We start from the raw sequence: 22,772 nt of genomic DNA on the forward strand, positions 1-22,772 counted from the left end.
TATAGTTTTAAGGCACTTGGTTTCAACATGATCAAGTGCCATTAAAATGTGAGTTCTCTCCCCTGTGATTTTCACCTTTCTCCACTGAGCTCTGCTGAAATATGTCTGTGGACAAATGAAGAAGACAGAATGAGGTTTGTCTATGATACTGTCCTCTCCCAATACATGCGGACACAAACTGTGTATATGCTTGTACACTCACACATCCAAATATACATACACACATATGTGCACACATTATGATGAGGAACTTGGGAAACGGCCTATTTAAACAATACAAAATTACATTAATAAAACGTCGTTCACGTCAGGAGGACATCCCAAGGCACTGAATAGTCGTGGATTAGTACCTGAGCGGGTGGAGTGGTTGAGATCAGGGAGGTTGGAGGGCAGAGAGGGTAGGAGGGTGGCCGAAGACACATTCAAAGAGGAGGGTCTTAAGGCATGCCTTGAAGGAGGCAAGGGAGGGAGTGAGTCAAAACTGAGTGAAGAACTGTGGGATGGAGTTCCAGAGGATGGGGGCAGAGTGGCAGAAGGCTGGTAGGAGGTTAGAAGGGAGCAACGCCATGGAGGGCTTTGAAGGTGAGGACCAGGATGTTGAACTGTATCCTCTGTGATGGAAAGACAGTGGAGTTGGGCGAGGATGGGGATGATACAGTCGCGGAGCTGGTGGGGGAGAGGACACGGGCTGCAGAGTTCTGGATGATCTGCAGCCAATGGAGGGAGGAGTTGGGGAGGCCAACAATCAGGAAGTTTGTGTAGTCAAGCCTGGATGTTATGAATGCGTGTATGAGGGTTACCTGTGAGACAGTGGCGGATCGGGCAATGTTGTGGTGGAGGGGGAAGGCAGAACAGGACAGAGCATGGATGTGGGGTCGAAAGGATAGTTGATGGTCAAACAAGATACCAAGTTTCTGGACTGGTTTAGGAAAGTGGAGTGTGCATCCTTGGATGGTGATGCTGTCAGTGCCTGAAGTGTGGAGGCGCTGACTGGAGCCAATCAGGAGAGCCTCAGTCTTGTTGTTCAACTGAAGAAAGTTACCTCTCATCCAGGACTTGACGTCTGACAGACATTCTGTCAGGACAGCAGCAGTCCTGCAATTGAGGGTAGAGGCAGAGAGGTAAAGTTGGGTTTCATCCACATACGTGTAGCAATTGAACCCATGTCTGTGGATGATGTCACCAAGAGGGAGCATATAGATATTGAAAAGAAGGGGACCAAGGATAACAGTCCTGAGGAACTCTGCACGAGGCGGTTCAGGAGCTAGAGGAGAAGCCATTTGCGGAGATGAAGTGGAGACGATGTTGACAAGTATCAACAACAACAAATTACATTTGTATAGTACCTTTCACGTCAGGAGGAAGTCCCAAGGTGCTAAATAGTCAGGGGTCCACTTGCACTGCACAATATTGTCCAAATCATCCAGTCTCGTGCTACGAGAAAAATACAATTCTAGGGGCATTGACTTGTATCCTAAAGGTAAAGTTCTATATTTACAACAGATAAAACAGTTGTACAGATCAGTAGAAAAGTTGTTCCTCAGTGGGTCCAAAATAGAGCATCCCACAGAAGAGGTCACAGGTGTTTGCTCGTGATGCAGGTCATACTTTTCATCCAGAACGTCATTTCCAGGATGGTATTATGGAGATGGTCTTAATTCCGATAGGTCTCCAAGATATCCAGGCAAAATTAATTGTGTTATTCTCAGATTTAGGAAAAAGATTAAGAACACAGATTGCCTGCCATTATTTAAACTGGTCAAAGTAATTGTGAAAACCACCAGAAGGAATAATTTTAAGTCATCCAAAAACAATCACTTGAAGACAAATATCCCAGTATGGGGAGCTATCTCAGAGCTCAAGGGCTCTTTGCTGGGTTTTATTTAATGCAAGTTTTCAAAACATATACTAAACACTTTTGTCTGTCTCACTGAATCTGCTACTACAACTCTCACCAACAAAGTTTGTAATGAACGAGGAAAGACCTGAAATTTCCTTACAAGGATTATGGGCTGTCTGACTGGTCATCAACAAATGGCTCAGGCTTTTTGCAATTGCAGATAACTTCATGGTTTTGCACACACGTTTAAACAAAATGAATAAGCAACAAGAGTAAAAATTCTGTCTTCTTTGATATAAAAAAANTCTTTTTATACAATTATATAAAATAAGTATGTTCAGATTGACCCAGAATTTCGTTTTTGAAGAAAAAAATCCTGAGATTACTTTAAAAAACAAAAACACAAAAATTTGCCCAAAAAATTAAAATTCCTGAGAAATAATTACAAAGTGCTTCAGAAATTGTGAAGCCACGAAAATAAACTTGAGCAATGCAAGCAGGCTACCAAACCCAAAGGCATATTATAGCTCTGTAACACATTCTCTGCAATCGCTTATTCCCAGTGTATTACTCTTGTATGCATTATAAAATAATTATGGCTCACTAGTTGTGATATGTACTGCTATACTCATTTATGAAGAGTGACAAATTACACTGGTTATGAATATATCATTAGCAATCCTAATGAAGTACGGAATGTCTCAACACTAATAAATGATTTCATGTAAAAGTGGTAGACTGTTAAGACATCTGATATAGTGGTAATCCCTGGTATATAGTTTGCGTTAACTTTATCCAGTTTCATAAACTCAAAAAATGTTCAGTATTTTTCACAAGATTACAGTGAGAAACAGTTGAGCATGTAACTACATTTTTAATCACTATTTATTAACAGATTCTGACTTTTTTAAATCATATATCCATACAAAGTGTAAATATATACTGGCCCTTAAAAGAAACAGCTCTTAACAACATCGGAAAATATAGCAATTGTGCTACCACCAGCACACTTTTCTGAACTTTCATTTGTAGCCAGTACAAGGATACATCATCACAGGAAAGGTGCAGATGTAGAAAACATTTCAATCTATCCACCTTAGGGTCCATTCGATCTTCTCCTTTCATAATATAACAACAACAACAACTTGCACTTATATAGCACCCCTCACCCAGGGTAGCATCCAGTAGCCTGGGTAGCACATAGGCTATCCAGGCTACTGTCCTCTCATTACAGCATTGAGTTAATAATAATAATCCTTGCATTTGATATAGCGCTTTTCACGTCGGGAGGACGTCCCAAAGCGCTTCACAGAACACACTGTAAAGTAAATTGACTCTATATTTGTGGGCGAACGCGGCAGCCAATTGCGCACAGCAATGTCCCACAAACAGTCGTAGATTGAAAATGACCAATTTATTATTGTTTTTTGTTTTTTTGGAGGGATTATTATTAGGCGTGTGGAGTAAGGAAACTTGCCCAAGGTTTCGCCCTGACCTGCCTGGAATTGTTTCTTAATCAATACCGTCTTGGCAACAACATATTCATTTTATTATACAAGTAATATTTCAGGGGTTTTCTGGAGTCTCAGTGGGTAAATGCAGTTTGATGTGGTACAACAACAACAGCAACAACAACAAGAATTCATTTATAGAGCCATGAATATGAAAGCATTGAAGAAAAAAAATATTTGAGCTCTCAAGCTCACTCCAGCCATATACAACTCAAAACCCACTATCGTGGGCTTCATCTCACCCTTTCTTATCACTGAGGGAAAGCTTTTTATAGTTTCATATACCCAAAGAAATTCAAGCTAATATTTCAGAATGTCACATATTTCCAAATCCCCAGCCCAAATATCCCCAGTATTACCAGACCCACAGATGTCATCCACGGACTTCCACATGTATGCGGGTGACACACAAATCTACTTCCTCCCCCTCCAGCTGTGACTCCAGGTCTTCCGAAGTTCCACTGGCTTCTCTGGCAGACATCAGGGCCTGGATATTGCAAACTTCTTCCTAAGTGTTGACAAGACGGAAGCCATACTCCTTGGCTCCATAGGCAACCTAGGCATCAAGTTAGACCCACAGTTGTCCTTTCTTCCCCACATCCAGTCCCTGACCAAGACCGCCTTCCTTCACCTCCGCCACATTGCCCCTCTCTGACCGTACCTTACTCCAGGAGCAGCCGAAACACTAGTCCATGCGTTTGTCACCTCCCAACTCAACTTTTCAAATGCCCTCTTTGCCGGTCTCCCCAGCTCCACCATGCACAGCATCCAGCAAAACTCCATCACCTGCATACTCACACTAGCTCTAGCCAAGCTCCACTGGCTCCCTATCACCGAATGGATTGATTTCAAGATTTCACACGCGTTTTCAAATCCCTTCATGCCCTGATTTTTAGAGATAGTACAATTGGAATCACTGTGCATAGGCTAGGGAAAGAGTGTAGGAATAAATCAGGGATCCTGATTGCTAAACAGTGATTGAGCTGGAAAATTCCCATGTGTGAATATCAGGTGAGGCGCAGCTTGATTTCTCCACGTTACATAATTTACTGACATTTAATGTCCAAAAAGAATGGTCACTTGACTAAGGTATTGGAGGCGATGGGGAGAGGAGGGGGGTTGTCAGCATCCATAAATTCTTACTCCAGCAAAAGGTATAAGTCACTGCTTTGATAGTGCAAGATATTAAGGGGAGGAAAACCACACTGCAAGAAAAACATGTCAACATTGTTAATATTAATATGTGAATATGCTTGACAATTTATAGTATGTGGATAAGTAGAAGAATCAATTAATTCTCTAGAAGCTTGTTTATTGTGTTGATTGTGGATTCAGGAAATTGCCAGAATATATATGTAGCTATCTTTTTACATCATGGTTGTTCATTTTTAATAATAGCAAAATTGCTGTGGTTCAATTTAGCAGGTGCCCATTAATTAGTGTGTTTCACTGCTGGATGGTGATAATAACTAAACATGACCTGAGACTGATGGAAGCAGGTTTTTTTAAAGAGGTCCTTGATTAATCGCTTTATTATCAAATTGATGTCTTGTCAACAATAGGCGGTTTCCATTTGCACATAATTTATCATTTTTTTCTCTGCGAAGTGACCTCATGCAACTGAAAGATTCAGAAACACAAGTACTATTTGTTCCACTTTAATTGAGTGGAGCTGAATTGCCTCTCTAAGAATGTGCTGCGGTGGGTCACTGGCAGCTTCTTCTGTTCTGCATACAACAATATTGATTGGAAACATATTACAGTCATGTGTGTACTTACTTTGATATTAAACAAAAGCTTGTATTGCTTTAAAGCATTGCAGCATTTAACCATTGCACGACAAACCTCTTTCCAGATTTCATACAATATTCAGTAATAATTGATACAAACCCAATAGCAAGTTGATATAATTCATATAATTGCAGTATTTCTTACTAAACCAAGTGTGTGGATTGCGGGAATCTTCCCTGTGTGTTGCCATGTTGAAATAATTTATTTTGTTGTGATATCGGGGACAGCTGGAAGATGCTTTTTGTTTCCAAGAACATAACGGAAGCCAAATGAAGCCATCACATTTCTAAATTCAATAATTTGAAGTAACAACAGCAATTGAAGAGTATAGGTGTCCCATTTTATTCTGATATTTTATAAATATTGATATTTGATCATTTTATTCTGGTTCTAACATCAGTGGTCTATTGATACAGATATAACTGTAGTATATATCTGTTTTGAGAGAGATAGCTTTAACTCAATTTACAGTACGGATTGCAAAACCATCTCCAGAAAGTCAGTCAATATGCACGGCAGATCTGAAGGCAACTGATGCACAGGAAACTTCTAAAATTTTAAAGCTTTGTTGATAAGATCCAGAGTGGTCAAATGGACTGGCCTTATTGAGGGAAACAGAGGGCAGTTGTTGGAAGATCTGAGTTGAAATGGGGAGTGGGGGAGGTAGGTTTTGAGTAAAGTTTGTGGTGGGACCTCTCATGTTCTTAGCATATACAAACCAATCTGGATTTACAGACTTGAATGAAATATGACTGATCCTCAGTCCTAAATGTGAAATAATCAAATCAACTAAGGTTCAAGATAGCCCAAACAGAAACAGAGAAAGAGATAGCTTAGAAGGGACCTTAAAGAGGAGTATGAGATGCTGAATGGAGTAGAACAAGTAAATCCAGAACAATCCTCATAAGCATTCCAAAGCACCAGGACATGAGGACACAGTCAGGTTAGTGAACAATAATTTTAGAAGAATGTTTTACACTGAGGTATTTAACACATGGAACAGGTTCACTTGAAAGGGTGGAAAAGGCCAAGATACAAGATTCATTTGAGAAAGCTTGATACTGTAATGGGAAGCTAGTTGGGCTGGTATTCTGGAAGGATGGTATCAAATGGTCCAAAGAGCCCTCTTCATCCAAATCTCTAAAGTGATCTATTTTATTTTACCTAATATGGTTTAATTAAAAAGCCCCCCTATATCAGTAAGAACAGTGAATGCCAATGTGGCAGAATCAGAATTAGATTTCTTAAAGTCACCTTTTCTCAGTAAATAAACCCGAGGAATTCTCACAGGCTCGTGACCATAATGCAAAAGAAAACACATTGGAAATCTACAAGGGAGTAAAGATTAGGATATCAGCAATTGAAGTTTGTTAAGCTAAAGTTCACTCAAAGTGCATTCTTACCAGATGGTGGCATTAGTCAATGTTGCTATTTAAAGATTGTTATCAACACCAGAATGGTATATTTTATGTAGTATCACTCAACGTACAGTAACACTTGCAAGACTATTCATGCAGCACTTTCAAATACTGTGCAGCCATTTTAGTATCATTTTGATGGGCCAATAGTGACAATCATTAGGGTGGCAATTTAGAAGACTTATGTAAAGTGTCATATGCAAGGATTATGATTATTATTATTATATGTTTCCTGAGTATTTAATGTAAACCAAATTCAATTATTACTAAACCAGTACTGTACATAATTTTCAGTTTAAAAAATTTGATTATATGAAGCAAATGGTGAAAAATTAAAATCCCTGCATTTGTAACAACCCTGCAAGAATTCTGAATAATAACATATTATCTTTACGCACACATTTCCCAACTGGGAGACCTCTGACCAGAGAAAATAGGAATGTCATATAAGCTCACAGTCGTTGTATTGTTTTAATTGAATGATTTCTATATGACTGCTTTTCATTTATTAAATTTTACAAGCAAAAAATGTGATAATCCCAACAGCTAGAACAAATCATTTAAGACCATTATTTTGGTTTTGGTCCTTTTTTCCTTTTAGAGGTGACAGCAAACATAGACACTGACTGTCATTGAATTTGATGCCATGGAATGGTAATGACATTGACTCAGAACTAACAATTGTGAGTTTTTTTTCTCCAACATCATTGGAAAATTATTTGCAGTCAATTACTGGGAAATGTTATGTGCGGTATGCATTATGTAAAGAGTAATGGGTACCCTGGAGTAATTACATGGCAGTAATCTAATCTGAGGGTTCACATCTGTGAGAAGAAATCTTGAGTAGTTTAGTGGTTTAAAGCCATCTTCTGAACCCCAGAATGAGATTACAGCTTTGAAAATCACTCAGATCTAGCATCATTTTTATCCTGTGTATTCAGGAGTTTGTAGGGTCTTTTGAGTTTTATTTTTATATGGGTCTTTTTTTGCCAGCAGGGGATGTCAGGACAGACACTGCACACTGCATAGCTGATGTGTAATGACATCCACCTTGAAGGATTAACTATTGTAATCACTACAAGTTTATTGAGTGATAATCAACATTTGACTGCTAAGAAGTCATGCAAACAGTACATGTAACACTTAGGTTACTAAAAAAGACAACCTTTTTCCCCCAATAAAATGCTCCAAATCATGTTTGGAATAGGTAATGACTAGCAAAATAAGAGTAAATATTGAATTTTACTTTTGAGGTTAAACGTTGGTGTTTATATACCAACCAATTGAGGTTAATCTGCGAAAGTTGAAGAATTTAAAACACAGTTCTAACAAACAGACCTTACAGGTATTCATGTAATATTCAAAATGTAGCACTCTGAACAATATCACCTTTCCCTGTCCTTTATTTTTTTTGCAAAGAAAGAAGTTTGGATTAAATTAATGCCATGGATTAAAGATATTGTCATTTGGGTGTTTCTAGCCAAACAGAGATTGCAAAAAAATGAATTTAAAGATGAAATACAATCTGGTCGTGGATTTCCTTAGTCTGATTAAAATCATTCGAGGTCAAATGAAGAAACATCTTGAACACAAGTTAGTCCAAGATTAAAATATAAATTGCATAGATCAAAAGCTTAACTGTGCCACAATAAAACTAAGACAAGTGCGTATATTAAAAAAAGCTACATAGCCAAAAAATGCTTTGTGACCTTATGTACATCTATCTATTGCTGTTGACTAGCTATAGGGACATTGTACTTTGAACATTGCTCTATTTAGAAATGTTACACATTTTATACATGTATACTGAAAGGTGCATTTATTCCACTTTAATAGCACGATACCTTGACTCCACTTCATGCCCTAGAAAGAATATAAATGATATTAATTATTAATAAACAAAAAACGGTGTATGTTTATGTTTTCAACTTTAATACGCAATTTAATATCTTATAGATGTTTATGCTTTAAAAAAAATACACAATTTAAAATCTAAATTTATTCCCTCCACACCATTCCATTTTTATTATTGGATATAAACATTTTTTTACAAAATATGTCAATTTTAGGATAAATAAAGATACGTAGTTGCCAATAAACTGCTGTTGAATTCTAAATGGAAATATATCAGTACCAATATAGATAACATTATTTGGGGATGAAAGAAGTAAATTGAAAATGTTAGTAGTATATCAAACACATCGTTGAGAGTATTTTTATATGTAAGTGCAATAACTCGATGAATTTGTTGTGGTTTACAGCGCCTCTATTACAAGTGCTTTACTTTTAATCAAGTATACTAACAACTCTGCCTCTGATACTCGGACTGAAGTAGAAATGTTATATCTTTAATTTCCCACATCACCACGCCTGAGCGAAATAATGCCCGAGGAGCAGGTATCACGTCAGATTAATGGAAGAGGAGATTAGATGATCACGATCTGAGCTGGTTCATCTTTTAAATCCCTTTCTCCAGACCCTACGGTGGGGGTTGTGATCACAATGAATGTTGGGTTCAGACACACTGATAACTGGGACAAGAACCACCATCCAACCCATCCCATTTTTTCTGATTCTGTATCCAAAAAAACACCCCGAAATCTCATATCAAAATTCACCCCCTTAATCACTGCCTCCTTTGTGAATCCTTCCTGACTGGTTGGTAGCTGATTGTTGATAGATGTTGATTTGCAACCTATCCACGTCTCTCTCTTTCTATATATATATATATATATACATACACATACACTGCCACCCATTTTATGTACATTTGTTTCGATTTCGACACTTGGATATTAAATAAAAAACAATCACCCATTATTTTTGTGTGACCATCAAAAGGAGTGTTTTTGCGAATAAATAATAACAGTATATTATTAGAAACGGACAGAGAATGTTTCAAGAAATATACTGCAATTTCTTAACCTATTTTTTAAACGTCCTTAGATTTGTCTTTTTATGTATTTCTTTTCCTTTTAATTTTAAACCGGCAACTGCTTGCTGACATCGTCAAGATGAAACAAATGTGACTTTTTTTCTCTCTCTCTCCCAAGCAAACGCTCAGTTAATAGAGAAGCACCTCAAGAAACTGTTCGATGCTATGGAAAAAATAGAAACATAACAAAACGCCATCTGTAGCGTTTCCCTTGTAATGATAATTGATTTCAACCAATTAATTCATACATACAGGAAAATGTGTCCCATTAAAAGAAGCTTCAAACACACTTTTACTCGACTGCAATAAAACAAATGGTTCATTATACAATTTACACAAATCACCAGTTAATTGCAGATGTTATTAAACACATAAACACATCCACTTCTTCACACAGATTCCAGTTCCAAGGAGACTTCCTCCTATTAGTAACAGCTCTTGTTAGAAAACTACCAAACGCTGTACACTTTGCTATAAGTATTGACAGCAGGTTGCAGTTGAATATTCTGTAAAATTTGAATGTCCTGAAGACTAATCTTACAGAGATCAGGGAAACGATCCAGATAAGAAACTAAGCCTCGCAAAATGATTTCATAACCTTCGAAATGAAACTGTTTGATTGGAAACTGTCCTTTAGAAAAGGTTATATTTTGAACCACTGATGCCTGTAAATAAACTGTTTTGAATTTAAAATATTTTGATCATGTAAATTGTTGTAATTTGCTGCAGTGTCCAAAGTACCTGGAGAAATGAGTGTTCATTCTATGGCATTTAGAAAGTGGTGCAATATTTATTTGGTTTCTATTTGAACAGATCTCCAGACTTAACAAGAATGCGGCTCTCAGATGAATATGGTGAAAGTGTAGCCTTTTGTTCTGGTTGTGTTCTCATCAGCTGTATTCATGAATTTTGTTTTTACTTTCCAAAGTGGAATAACTATAACAGTTCTCATTGCAGCACAACATAAATGGAGACTCTCTGATCATAATCAAACCATAATACAAATGCATGCTTTCTGGTGCTACACAAGTTTGTAGAAGGATTTCTTTAAAGTAAGGAAATTTAACTTTTTTTAAAAGAAAGTTTTATTTAAAATCGCAATAATGAGTAGACTGGTTTGGATCATTTTATTTAGATAATTAAAAATGTAAATAAGCGGATGGTGCATTCAGATCTGGCTACATACAGTAAGTAATGTTACAACAAGGGTTAGCAGTGTGTGTATGTGTGTGTGGGGGTGTGGGGGGGGGGGGGGGGGGGGGGGTGGCGGAGGGGATGAGTGCGGAAATTTGACCAATTCAAATCTCACAACTAATTATTCAGTTAAAAGTCTTCAGAAATGCTTGAGTTTTTTTCAAACCAGTAATCCAAAGGCACACATAAGGCTGCTTGGCACAACTGCCATCTGGTTAGCTCCAATTTCAGATAGACTCCAGATAATCTCCAATCAAATCCATTTCCCACCAGTTTTTGCCCAACCTGAGACCGAGGTTTGCCTCTCAGGCACTGAACATTCCTTCCCAACATGCTCGCATCATATCTCGCAATTTATTGTGTTGATTCGCGACTTGTTGGGATTTTAGAAAGGATCCAATGTCCCAATGCGTGACCATGACCTTGATCTTCGTTGACTAACTTTCTTTTCTCCATAGGCGCTGCTGAGTACCTGTTGAGTGTTCCCAAGGAGTCCCACAGCTCTGCAACTTGGAAGCGCCAGGTTTTATCTGAAACTGAAATCCATATTTTTGAACCCATTTTATGCAGACACACCACACCAGGTATGAGAGTCCCACAGAATAGCAACAAAAACGTGAGACAAATGGAATACTAGTGATTCCATTCTACCTTGAAGTTTAATGCGATTTAGTTGGAGGGTGGAAGGTGGTGACTATTATCAAATTAAAAGCGCTGGTGTTAAAATTATCAAACATTAAGAGACTGAAGTGAAAATTGTGGTGATGGTTCTGATTTTCACACAAGCCAGCTAAGTAGTGTATGCCGTCATAAGATAAAACCCCACCGGGAGCTAAGATAGGAGCACGTCTGAGATTGTAACACTTGTTTAAATTGCCAGAGAATTACTTCAGATACATGCGTTCACCTAATATTTCCTAAAAGTTAAAGTCTTGATGCATACAACTATAAGAAACCATAACAATAAAAGGTGCACATTATTCAACTCAAAACATTTTTAAATAGATTATAGCATATGAAACGACAATATTCGCCATTATAGCAATAAGCGCTCTAGGACGCTACCCCGCATGAAGGGCGCTACATAAATGCAAGTCGTTGTTGTTGTTTTACCTCTTGTGGACTCACATAGAGTGCCGACTGAAAACCTTTTCATGTATGTTTTGTAGTCAGCGTGAACAACCTGGGATTTAAATGAAATGGGAATGTGATTCTTGGGAAGGTTAGAATTACACCTGTAAACTAGCTCTTACCACAAAGTATTAGGAATCTTAAGTGATTTGCTTGATCCCACCTGAATTGCTATGTTGACCATTTAAATAAAATCATAGGTTCTTATACAGGAAAAGAAAATGGCTCGAATGTAACTTTGATAAATGTATCCACAATACTGATCTATTATCAGGAATCTATCCTGAGTCCCTCCCATCACTTTTAATTTAAAACTAATTTTAAAGAGGGCGTGTTTCACTTGGATACAGCACCAATTAAGTACTTAAGGAACATTAGCGGCCAGATCTTTGGAACCTCGAGTTCTCACTTGGATCCCATTATTGCACCGCAAGTGATAAGAAAATGAAGATTTCTTTAAAAAAATTGTGATAGAAATTTTACACCAATAGATGTCTAGTTTTGATGAGTGCAGGCCCAAATTTCTATAAACTATCTTCGTTGTCTCCATATATAGGAGATACATTAGGAAAACACTTGGAGTGAATTGCACCCTCTGATCTGACAATTTACCAGCAAACCCAGTGAATATAAATTGCAAGTGCCATAAATCATATCATTTAGCTCTTGATAATGTCTTTATTTACATCATATATTCGAAACAATTATTAATTTATTCTCTTGTGCAACTAATTTTCAACACAAACTGAAACGGCATAAAAATAAATGTCTCAAATCTTCTTACTTCACAGCCCAGTATTCACAGTTTAGCATACTGGTGACCATAACTGACACTTAACATTTATGTTTCTTATTGTCAGTTTACAATGTGGTTGCACGGAAAGCCCTTCACGAGTTAAACACCTCTTTTGTAATTGTTATGTTCTGTTTAATTTCCTTCTTACTTGACCATTTAAAGGTGATAATCCATGGTGGGGGGTGGAGGGGGGGGGGGGGGGGGGGGGGCAGGTTCTCTTTCTTTGTGATTGTCACTCACGTTTGTCTTCCAATCATTTATTTTAATTATCTCAACCCTGCCTGATTCACCTTCCCAATTAACTCCTGTAGTTATCTATTGTATCAGGAATATGCAACGTCGCTCACAAAATACACAGTCAATCATTTTTACAGTATATCCACTTGGAGACATCTCAACGACATGATAACGTGCTATATCAAAATGTCATTATTAATATCCAACCGAATATTTCTATGCAGCAATTCGTGAAGTTATAGATGATTTCTCAACATTAGATCACATAACTGAGACTAAGGCATCTGTCAACATAACAGTTTCAACCACGAATAAGTAAATATTTGTTCTTTGTTATCAAAACTATTTTCAGATCATAAAAGTTTTACTTTTCATAATATGGATTTCTGGAACAATATTTCTTATTAAATGTTGAACATTGTAGTAATTAATATAGTTTTCCCAAGACTCAAACCCAAGCCAAATGGATATCCGACTTAAGTCAAACCCCACGGTCACTTGCCCACCTGAAGTTTGAAAGAAAACAACATAGAAAACAAATAGCTTTTTCTTGACAATGTTCATTGCAAAACACGGAAACCACTAATCTGTTGTAAATGAACGCTGGCAATGCTCTAAATTTCAATTCGTTATAGAGCGTCGGGACAACGCACCAAAACTATTCAATATACCGTGATAAGCTAATGGCTTTTACGCGGACCTTTCCTAACTAAACCATCAAAGAATATGTTCTGCACATTTTCTGCCGTTTCACAGGACAGAGAGCTTTATGAGCATCGAAGTGGATCACCTCATTTCCTTAAACCGCAAATATCCTTTTCAAAAACAGTAATACACGGACCTGATAGTCCAAGTGATGGGATATAACTGTGCCCTCAATTCTGATATTATGCATCTGGATTTATATACGCTGGTAAAGAGAATATATTAACATAAAATGTTATATATTAACATAAAATGTAACCTTGTGTCTGTCTTGAATTATAATTTAAGATACAAGTGTTATTTTATGTCTAACGAGCACAATTAATGTCCATTTTGAAATGTATTGAACAAATTCATATTTTACGATCGCTCAAATTGTAGTTATGTCTCTCCTTCACTATAAATTGAGATGTGACAACACAACAGCTACTATACAATTAGCAAACACGCAAACTACCCCTTTCCCTCCACCTATAATTTACTACTTTTATAAACAGCACCTTAACAATTGAGTTAAAAACTGGTGATTCCGGTCTATGGATTGTCGAAAATAAATAGTGCTGGGTTCACCTTTGGGTACAATGTGTACAGTGCGTAAAGAGAGAGCGACAGTACTTTTCATTTCTTAAATCGGGTTTCACATGAGTGTTTCCTGGAGCTTACGCGCGGACCAGTATACAATTTCGCTTAAAAATGCATTTGTTTGCAGTCGGATTCGTTTCCTTCGTCCTGGATGGTGGCTGAGGTGTTTAAGGTTTCATTTTTTGAGGATTAAAACAATTGTTCACTGAGAGTGTTCAGCGACAGCAATAAAAACAGGAAAGGTATATTGTGTTGGAGTCAGTGAGAGAACAAGGCACTGCCTTGTAATCGAGCGCCGGGTTTACCAGAAGCTGCAGCTCTGCACCTGCCGCCTCCTTGAGCGCATTCTCTGAGCTCACCTCCGTGCAATCAGAACAGCAGGTACACACACACCTCCGTATCCAGTGCTGAACTGAAAGCCAGGAAACGCAATCACACAGCACAGAGAGGAAACACTTTTCAAATGTCCCCCCAAAAAGACACAATGAAGCTTTAGTGCAAACGACAGTGATCAAGAGATTACTTACTGTTGACGTATCTTAGCTTGTGATTTTTTTGCGTGGAGTTAAAAAAAAGGCAGAGAAAACATTATTAAAGAATAGAGTTTTGATTTGGGGGAAACGTGGGGAGCAGTTATATACTGTAGCATTGCAGAATGTCGAAAAATATAAAACAAATAGCATAACATCTTGAATAAAGTCATTATTTTACTTTTGGCACGGCTTTGATGTCACAGAATCGATTTGTTAAGTCAGTGCATTATCACATGAGCTCTGCCTCACACCTACAGCTAGTCGTGAGTTAGGAAACATTGACTAATAACAGTCTACCTATTCAGTAAAAAGGTCGTGAATTCCTGCTGGGTTTTTCTTTGCAAAGTTCAGTTTGGTCACCACAGACTGAATGATTACGCACAGCTTCAATTCCATATACCTGTATGAGATTGCTATAGAAATAACAGGAAAGGGTTAATTAAATGATACTTGAAGAAGTCGCCTTTCTTAAAATCATCCATATCAAGAAACATGTGTACCTCATTAATATACTTCACATATTTCAGATGTAGTTACTCGATTACCACAACCGAAACTTTAACCTAAAACATGTTCTGTTCGCGTGAAACAGTGTTTATTCTGTGCTCAAGAAGTGGAGGGGGGAGACGGCTCTTTCTGAAAGTGTGCTTTTGCATTAAAAGTGAGTATCTGAGATCCATTGATGGATATGTTAAAAGTACAGAAATACGATCGCCGTTTATCCGTGTGAGTAAATCGTGATGAGATAGATAGAGTCATTAACATATGACTGGCGCGGCGTGAAAGAGTTTAAAATCCTCTGATGAATGCGATCCGCAGGTGTGGAGGAATTGTTTTGTACGTGAAATATCTTGATTGGTGGTTCTCTCCAGCCATGGTGTATGCTTCAAGCCCAGAGAACGCTGCTTAACATCAGTGCCTAAAATACTTTCACCCAATCAACTTGCAAACACAGTCATCCCCTCCCCTCTTTTGTAAGCCTTCAGTATGACACCTTGTACAATCAATTAATTCCAACTTCAGCAAAGTAACGATTACGGCCATTGTGCGAAACAAAACAGGAAAACGCGCTTGATATCGAAGAACGTCAATAAACCACCTGCCAGTATTTCAGACTTCATCCCTTTATCAGATGGGCGAAGAAAGAACTTTGGGGGAAATTAAGCGGGAGTTTGTGGAAAAAAAGATGTAATTTGCAACTAATCTTTTGATTCCCTCCCCATAAAAAAGTTACTGCTGTCCATTCCTTCAACATTTCCATGTCTATTTTCAGTACTCACATTAAAATAATTACTGAGTCTGTTAAAGCTCAACATGTTTAAGGAAGCGTTAGTAAACACCCTTTCTCTCTCTCTAGATACGTGTTCTAAATGTAAATTGTAAGTGCAATGACATATAAACAGTTGTGAACTAACTGCAAATAAAATGGAAGATGGATAGTATGATGTTATTATCTTGCGAGATTTAAGCAATGTGAAAGCTCGAGGAGCCTGGGCAAGGAGCTGGGGTTGTCAGTGGGGAAAGAGATTGCTGTGGTCCTTTTGGCTGCTCTTTGCCAGGACCAGTCTAGTGCTCTGCAGGAATTTAAAATTCTAATACAGAACAAACAACCCGCCCCTTAAATTAGTGTAGACAGAAAGAGAAAAGGGTCAGACAGCAATGCTGATTAAACATTAACCCTCTGAGTGCTGTTTACAGCATTCCTGTGATCACATTGCAGGGCGAGTATTGCAGTTCCACTTCACTTCAAGAAAACAAGTACGTTTGTCATGTATTTTCTTATACTCAGATTCACTTCTCAGGACAAATTTAAGATGTGCTTATTATTAACATCCAGCAGTGAGAATTCCATTATGATATAAAAATAATAGTTGGCCGCAACCAATGTTAGCGTAATTCATGGAATATCAACTTAGATACCAACAGTTCAACTCAAGCATTCGGCTCTGCCGCCCAGGGAACTTCAGAATTAACCATGATAAAACACGCCACAGTTGATGTTATTATTGGGGAGAACAGCAACCGGTAGAATAACATATTTTCAGCTTATTTACTGTCACTCCTTTCCGTCGTTTAACCGGTTGCAATTTGTGTTTTTTTTTAAATCGCTTTCTTCTCGTGATTTCAGCCCAGCGGAACCGAGACAAGAAAACTATCCCTGGTCAGATCTTTAACCCCCCGCCCCGCTCTCTGGTAGCAGACTACTAAATCGTAATCGTTTTAGGCAACAACAGCAGCATGAAATAAGGTACAACATAGGAACAGACTGAATTTGGCAGTGCAATGCATCGTTTAGATTTCAAACTAAGAAAGGAAATTAAACGATCACCAGCAAATACCAGCAAATACCAGCAAAGCGCGACAGCCCCGAAGACTATTTTGTTAAAGTCCTTTCATGATCACTTTAGTGGAACTGCAGTGCCGTCTAATTGTTTAGCCCTTTTTTTGGTGAAGCCTCGGTCAATTCTGCGGCAATAATTTGTTGTGATTCTCAGGTGAAATCGTCTGCAAACAGACGAATTAAAGCGCCCCGAAATGAGCAGGCACTTGGAGGCATTGAGGGGAGAACACAGAAGTTTTTTGGGGGGAGAGTACATTTCAGGAACTTTTTTTTTAAAAAAAGGCTTGTTAAAAAGATGAGTCTTTTCATTGCTCGCGTTACCTCTGACAGCCGCTGTCTTTTTTCTTCGGTCCTTAATCCGCATCGTAACGCGTTTTTTTAAACAAAAACACACACACACACACACAAAACCGGGTTCCACGCGGCGCTTTAGTGACTAAAACTGAAAGAGCCGCTTTACAAGAGCTCAATAGTATGAATCGCTTTTGGAAAATTGGCTGTTCTGAATAGATGAATGAGGAAAACGTTTAATCTGGTCCCGGGGAGGTTGTGAGACTGAGATCTACCGGTGCCACAGGTGGAAGGAAACAGGACTTTTCCCTTATATACACACTCTGTAAGTACAGAGTCAGACACAAATTTAATTTTCTGCTGTATGCTTTTTGGAAGAAATCTGTATAAATCTTGGTTGTTGACTCCTTAGTCAGAATATGGGGATAATTTCGCTCAGGGAATCGCCACTGAATTTGCACGCAATGTACAGTTTAAGGATTGATCAAAATTGGTGATCATTTGCGGTCGCATTTTTTAACGTTCATTGAGACTTCGAGTTGTGGCAATGAAATCTAAAATGATTGTGTTTTTTTTGAGAAGCGCCTCGAATGCTTTGCTTCATGTCCTCGCAATGTGTTGTCACAGCCGCCTCGTTTATCATGCAATATTTAAATCATTTCTGTTTATATTGGATCTTCAGTAAAGAAGCTTAAATTAAAGTATTGTGCTTTATAAATAATGTGAGAAGGTAATTTCTGTGAAGAGTAAATAATAACTAATAATAAGGCGACGGTTGTTCTGTCTGGCTATTTTCTTAACGATTTCATTAAGAAGCCCATAAGCGGTGTGTAAGCAGGCTTTGCTGAAAGATTAAAAACATATTAAATGCACAATTATGTTTCCCCCCCAGCCCCACCCCCCCTCCCCCTCCAGTCTTCGCCCACAAGCGCAAGCACAAGGGTGCTGGTGGGAGATGGGAATGGGCTGATGTGATTTGGATGTCACCTTGCTAAGTGACTTCATGTGATGTCAGCTAAATGCAGCAGACAGTGATCTCACACTGATGAGGATGTGTGCTATCAAAATGTGACAGTATAGCCACACGCAGTCCTTGGATAATCTTCTCCGCGCTCTCTCGCTCGCTCTCTCTCTAGTAAACGTAGAGCCCGTTAGGAATAGAAGGAGGCGTCTGGCACATCACTCCTCAGTAAGTTAGCAATCAAAATTTCCAATACCGAACTAGTCAATAGTGAATATTCATAGAATACTATCTTTTTTTAAAAATCTATCAGCAACGTTTTTTCGCTCTCCTTGTAATTCTTTTATTCGCTGCTTAATGAGCATTAATCTGGTGCCCCTCGGTGCCATTGTTCATGAGATGTTGATTTGAATGTAAATGGGTGACATGCCAAACGCAAGGTGCTTATTAAATTGATGTGTGTCTTGGCTTTCCTGGAATGCAGGGGAGATCAGAGCGGCTTGTAGTGAACGCTGCTCACACCAAGTCCTGGGATGGCAAGCTCTGAGCACTTGGACACAGTTGTGTCCTGTCCCAGGCAGACTGCAAGGAATGGACCCTCCGCCACTACATGCGGTGGTGGAGCCACCCCAAAGGCACTGGCCTTCTCCATCGAAAGAATCATGGCTAAAAACTCAGAGCCCAGGAGCCCCATAGAGCAAAGACAAAGCTTGGAGAAAGCAGAAGGCAAAAAGGCTGGGAAACTCTGCTCTCCCGTCCCGTGCATGCTTCCAATCCAGTCTTTTCCCTACGACTTGCAAGCTAAAGCTCTCCTGAACTATTCGGAAGTATGGAAGACTAATCTGAGGGGGTCCCTGTGTACTTCTGCGGCTATGTGTAAATCAAACTGTGGGATGTGCTGCAAAGACTTAACTTTAGGCCATTCTATGACGGCTACAGGCAGACTGATCAAACCCCAAGTCATAAACCAAACGCTGGCCATGCCCGCCAACGGCTCCCTTTATTATTTCAACTATCTGGACACGACCTACCACCCTTCAGAATTGCTTCATGGACACCACATCTTCCCCTCTCACATCCTGGGCTCCCAACCACCAGCCTCGCTCTCTGCTCACCAGAAACTACTTTTGTTGGAAAACGCTAAATTTGCAAGTTTGGCTGCCGAGAAATACCCAAGTCCGCAGTTTCCTCACAAAGAACGCATCCCGGGACAGCTGGACCAAGTGATCAAAGAGAACAGCGGCTTCCCAGTCGAGAAGAATGTAGTGAAAGGCCATCAGAAACTCAGCAACACTCAGAGTGACGGCAAACCCAAAAACTTCACCTGCGAAGTTTGCGGAAAGGTAATAATGTCAGGAGGAGTATGTTATGTTTGTTATCTTTCCCACTGCACGAAGGTTTTTTTTAATCATTGATACTGCTTTACTGTCTGTACAAAAAAAATTACTCGGCTGACATGGCTGGATTTTTTATGGTTAGCATTTTGGTGTTTTTTTCCCCTTCTCTAGGTTTTTAATGCACATTATAATTTAACCCGCCATATGCCAGTGCACACCGGGGCCAGGCCGTTTGTGTGTAAGGTTTGTGGGAAAGGATTTCGACAGGCTAGCACACTCTGCAGACACAAAATAATCCACACTCAGGTACGTTATATCTCATTCTATCCTAAACTCCAGTCAACAACCCATTTAGCACTATAGTGCTTGTTATTATTAGTCGCCTTTTAGCGCGGTTGCTTTAGGTTACTGCTTCGGTGACATGTAGATTCTTACATACATACCATTTGGGCAATATATTGCATTTTGTTCACTTGTAAACTTATTATAACATTTTTTTTTCATTTCTAAAAGCACAGTTCTCGATTCTGCGAGTGTTCCTCGGTTCAAATATAACCCAACCGTTAAATTAATGGTTTTAGGTTGAAATGTGTGTGTCTGTGTGTGTCGTGTTTTGCCGAAGTGTAATCAGATAGAGGAATTTCTCCCTTATGCAACCAACTGTGAAAAACAAACGGTTTCTGTCGTTCATTCCCAGGAGAAACCTCACAAATGTAACCAGTGCGGGAAAGCTTTTAACAGAAGCTCCACTCTGAACACTCACATCCGGATTCACGCCGGCTACAAACCCTTTGTTTGCGAGTTCTGTGGCAAAGGCTTTCACCAAAAAGGTACCTTAAAAACAATTTCTACTTTAATATCAATCACTATTCTGCCCAACGAATAAACCTTTCGCTCCGTGAACTCGCCATACTTATCCCTTGTAACTATCTTATTGTTACCAATAAATGTCAATTCACCTGAAATCCTTAACCGAGAATTTTTACACCACCATATTTATAATCCCGTTATTTTCATTTAACATAATTTACTCGATATTAATGGTTTAATGCCGTCACTGTAATTTAACAATTGCAAATGTATTCACGAACATTATGTTGGCATATGTTCTATGCTGTAAATAATATTGCAATGAATGTTAGTGGCATATATCCTCCTTCGAAAGTAAAATCCCCACATTCTTTATCTAAAATCCCCAAGTCATCGGAAGTAACAGCGTCATTAAGAAACTTTTTTTTNCCCTCCAAGGGTATAGTTGACAGACTGAATTCAAACTATTTCAAATCAGACGTGTCATTTTGAACTAACCCTCTTCTATGGCTCCTTAATTTGGGTTATGGGTCAAAAGCTTGACCTCTATTTAATTCCTAATCTGACAGTTTTATGCGATGCTTACTTGATCCAGACAAAGTTTGACAACTTTTTGACTCCCATACGCGCACACTAACACAAGACTGCTTAATGAAGCTGTACTTTTTCTTAACATTGAAATTCCCTCATCTGAAATTAACTTAATTGTGAACTCTTGACCCTGGGAGGGAGGGGGAACTTTCACTAACGTTGATTTTCTTCTGTTTTTTCCCCCCACCAGGAAACTACAAGAATCATAAACTGACGCACAGTGGAGAAAAACAATTTAAATGTAATATCTGCAATAAAGCCTTCCATCAGATCTATAATTTAACGTTTCATATGCACACTCACAACGACAAAAAGCCCTTTACCTGCGCCACTTGCGGGAAAGGATTTTGCAGGAACTTTGACTTGAAGAAACACATAAGAAAATTACACGACAGTACGGCCCCGCCAAGTGAACCCCCATCAAGGGGCGGCCAAAGTTAGTCACCAACTTCTATCCTTTTTTTTGTGGGAGGACAATCGTTTCTGTATATTGCATTTTCAAGTATGATCCATCTGAGATTTGCAATGCACTAAAATGTTCTTCACTTTATACATAGTTATGCAGCGGTGACCATTTCCATCAACGCATTTCACATTTGAATTTGTCCGTTTAAAACGTCTAGAATTCTGATTGCAAAAAAAATCGAGAAACCACAGCATGTTTGCGCGCTACAATTTTTCAAAAAAAAGTGTTGCGTATGAATAGTAATGTAAATATTCACATTCAATTATGTGTTACAGCACATTATTTTTTTTCTGTACCGTAGTAATTTATACCTGAGACTTATTGGGTATTGGTTAAAAAAAATGAAACTTTCAAGTATTTGTTAGAGAGATGATTTGTTTGCAATTCTGTAACTTTACATTTTGTTGTAAAACTTGAATGTGTATGACTATCTGCAAAAAAATAAAGTTTCCAACGATACGTTTATGGGAATTGCACATATTCGCAAATAAATCAAGTGCGTAGAATGTTTGATTTCTTGATAGAGAAAGAATATCGCCTTTCACTAAAGTAATGTGAACTCGAATACGGTATTTAAACCGTTTTAGATAACTTTCTTTGCCTTCATGTTGCATTTATTCCGAACCTCGATGCTTACTTTACGCAAGTTGATAATATGGACTAGCTTTGCTACAATCTCATTGCATCAAATGCGCCACAGAACAGTTTCAAAGTACAGATATTAATACTCTGGCCCTCCTACACGATTATTTTTGCTATCAACCCAAAAGCGACTGCAGTCATGTTTGTGCCAAGAACACAGAAGCTGTTATCACATTCTCCAAACACAGCAGATGGACGAATTCGACGTTTTCAATGTGAAGATTGGTCAGTGGATGTGTTCCCAGTATTTGGTCTTTCCTTAACATTCCATTGTTCAAATAAAAACGTTTCTAACAGATTGTTCCGCATCGTGTGAGCATTTCATCCATTCTTTCAATTCACAAGGAATTAGGTCTTTCGGTATGATACAAAACGTCATTCGATTTCGTTTTGATTTGAATTCGTTTATTCTAAAATAAACGCTACTTTTAATAATAATAATCCCTGCATTTGATATAAGCGCCTTATCACGTCGTTGAGACGTCTCAAAGCGCTTCACAGAATATACTGAAAAGTGAATTGACTACATTTTGTGAGCGAAAATAAAATAAACATAAGGTGTAAGGCACAAAATATACTAACCTGCAAAATGGTTTGGATGATTTTCATCGGAAAACACGTATCATTAGTGTGGTCGACAAGTCAAAAAGACTTTTTTTA

General features: G+C 38.4%; 1 protein-coding gene across 1 annotated transcript; it reads left to right on the forward strand.

Annotated features, from left to right (window-relative positions):
• Nucleotides 1-18,772: 18,772 nt before the first annotated feature.
• On the forward strand, nt 18,773-21,470 carry fezf2 (FEZ family zinc finger 2). The gene is made up of 4 exons (XM_007895167.1): nt 18,773-19,609; nt 19,775-19,909; nt 20,301-20,433; nt 21,195-21,470. Exons 1-4 carry the CDS (start codon nt 18,800-18,802, stop codon nt 21,443-21,445), a joined length of 1,329 nt encoding a protein of 442 aa, XP_007893358.1. The 5' UTR covers nt 18,773-18,799; the 3' UTR covers nt 21,446-21,470.
• Nucleotides 21,471-22,772: the final 1,302 nt, after the last annotated feature.

Source organism: Callorhinchus milii, unplaced genomic scaffold (genome assembly GCF_018977255.1).
Source record: "Callorhinchus milii isolate IMCB2004 unplaced genomic scaffold, IMCB_Cmil_1.0 Scaffold12, whole genome shotgun sequence".
Taxonomy (NCBI): Eukaryota; Metazoa; Chordata; class Chondrichthyes; order Chimaeriformes; family Callorhinchidae; genus Callorhinchus; species Callorhinchus milii.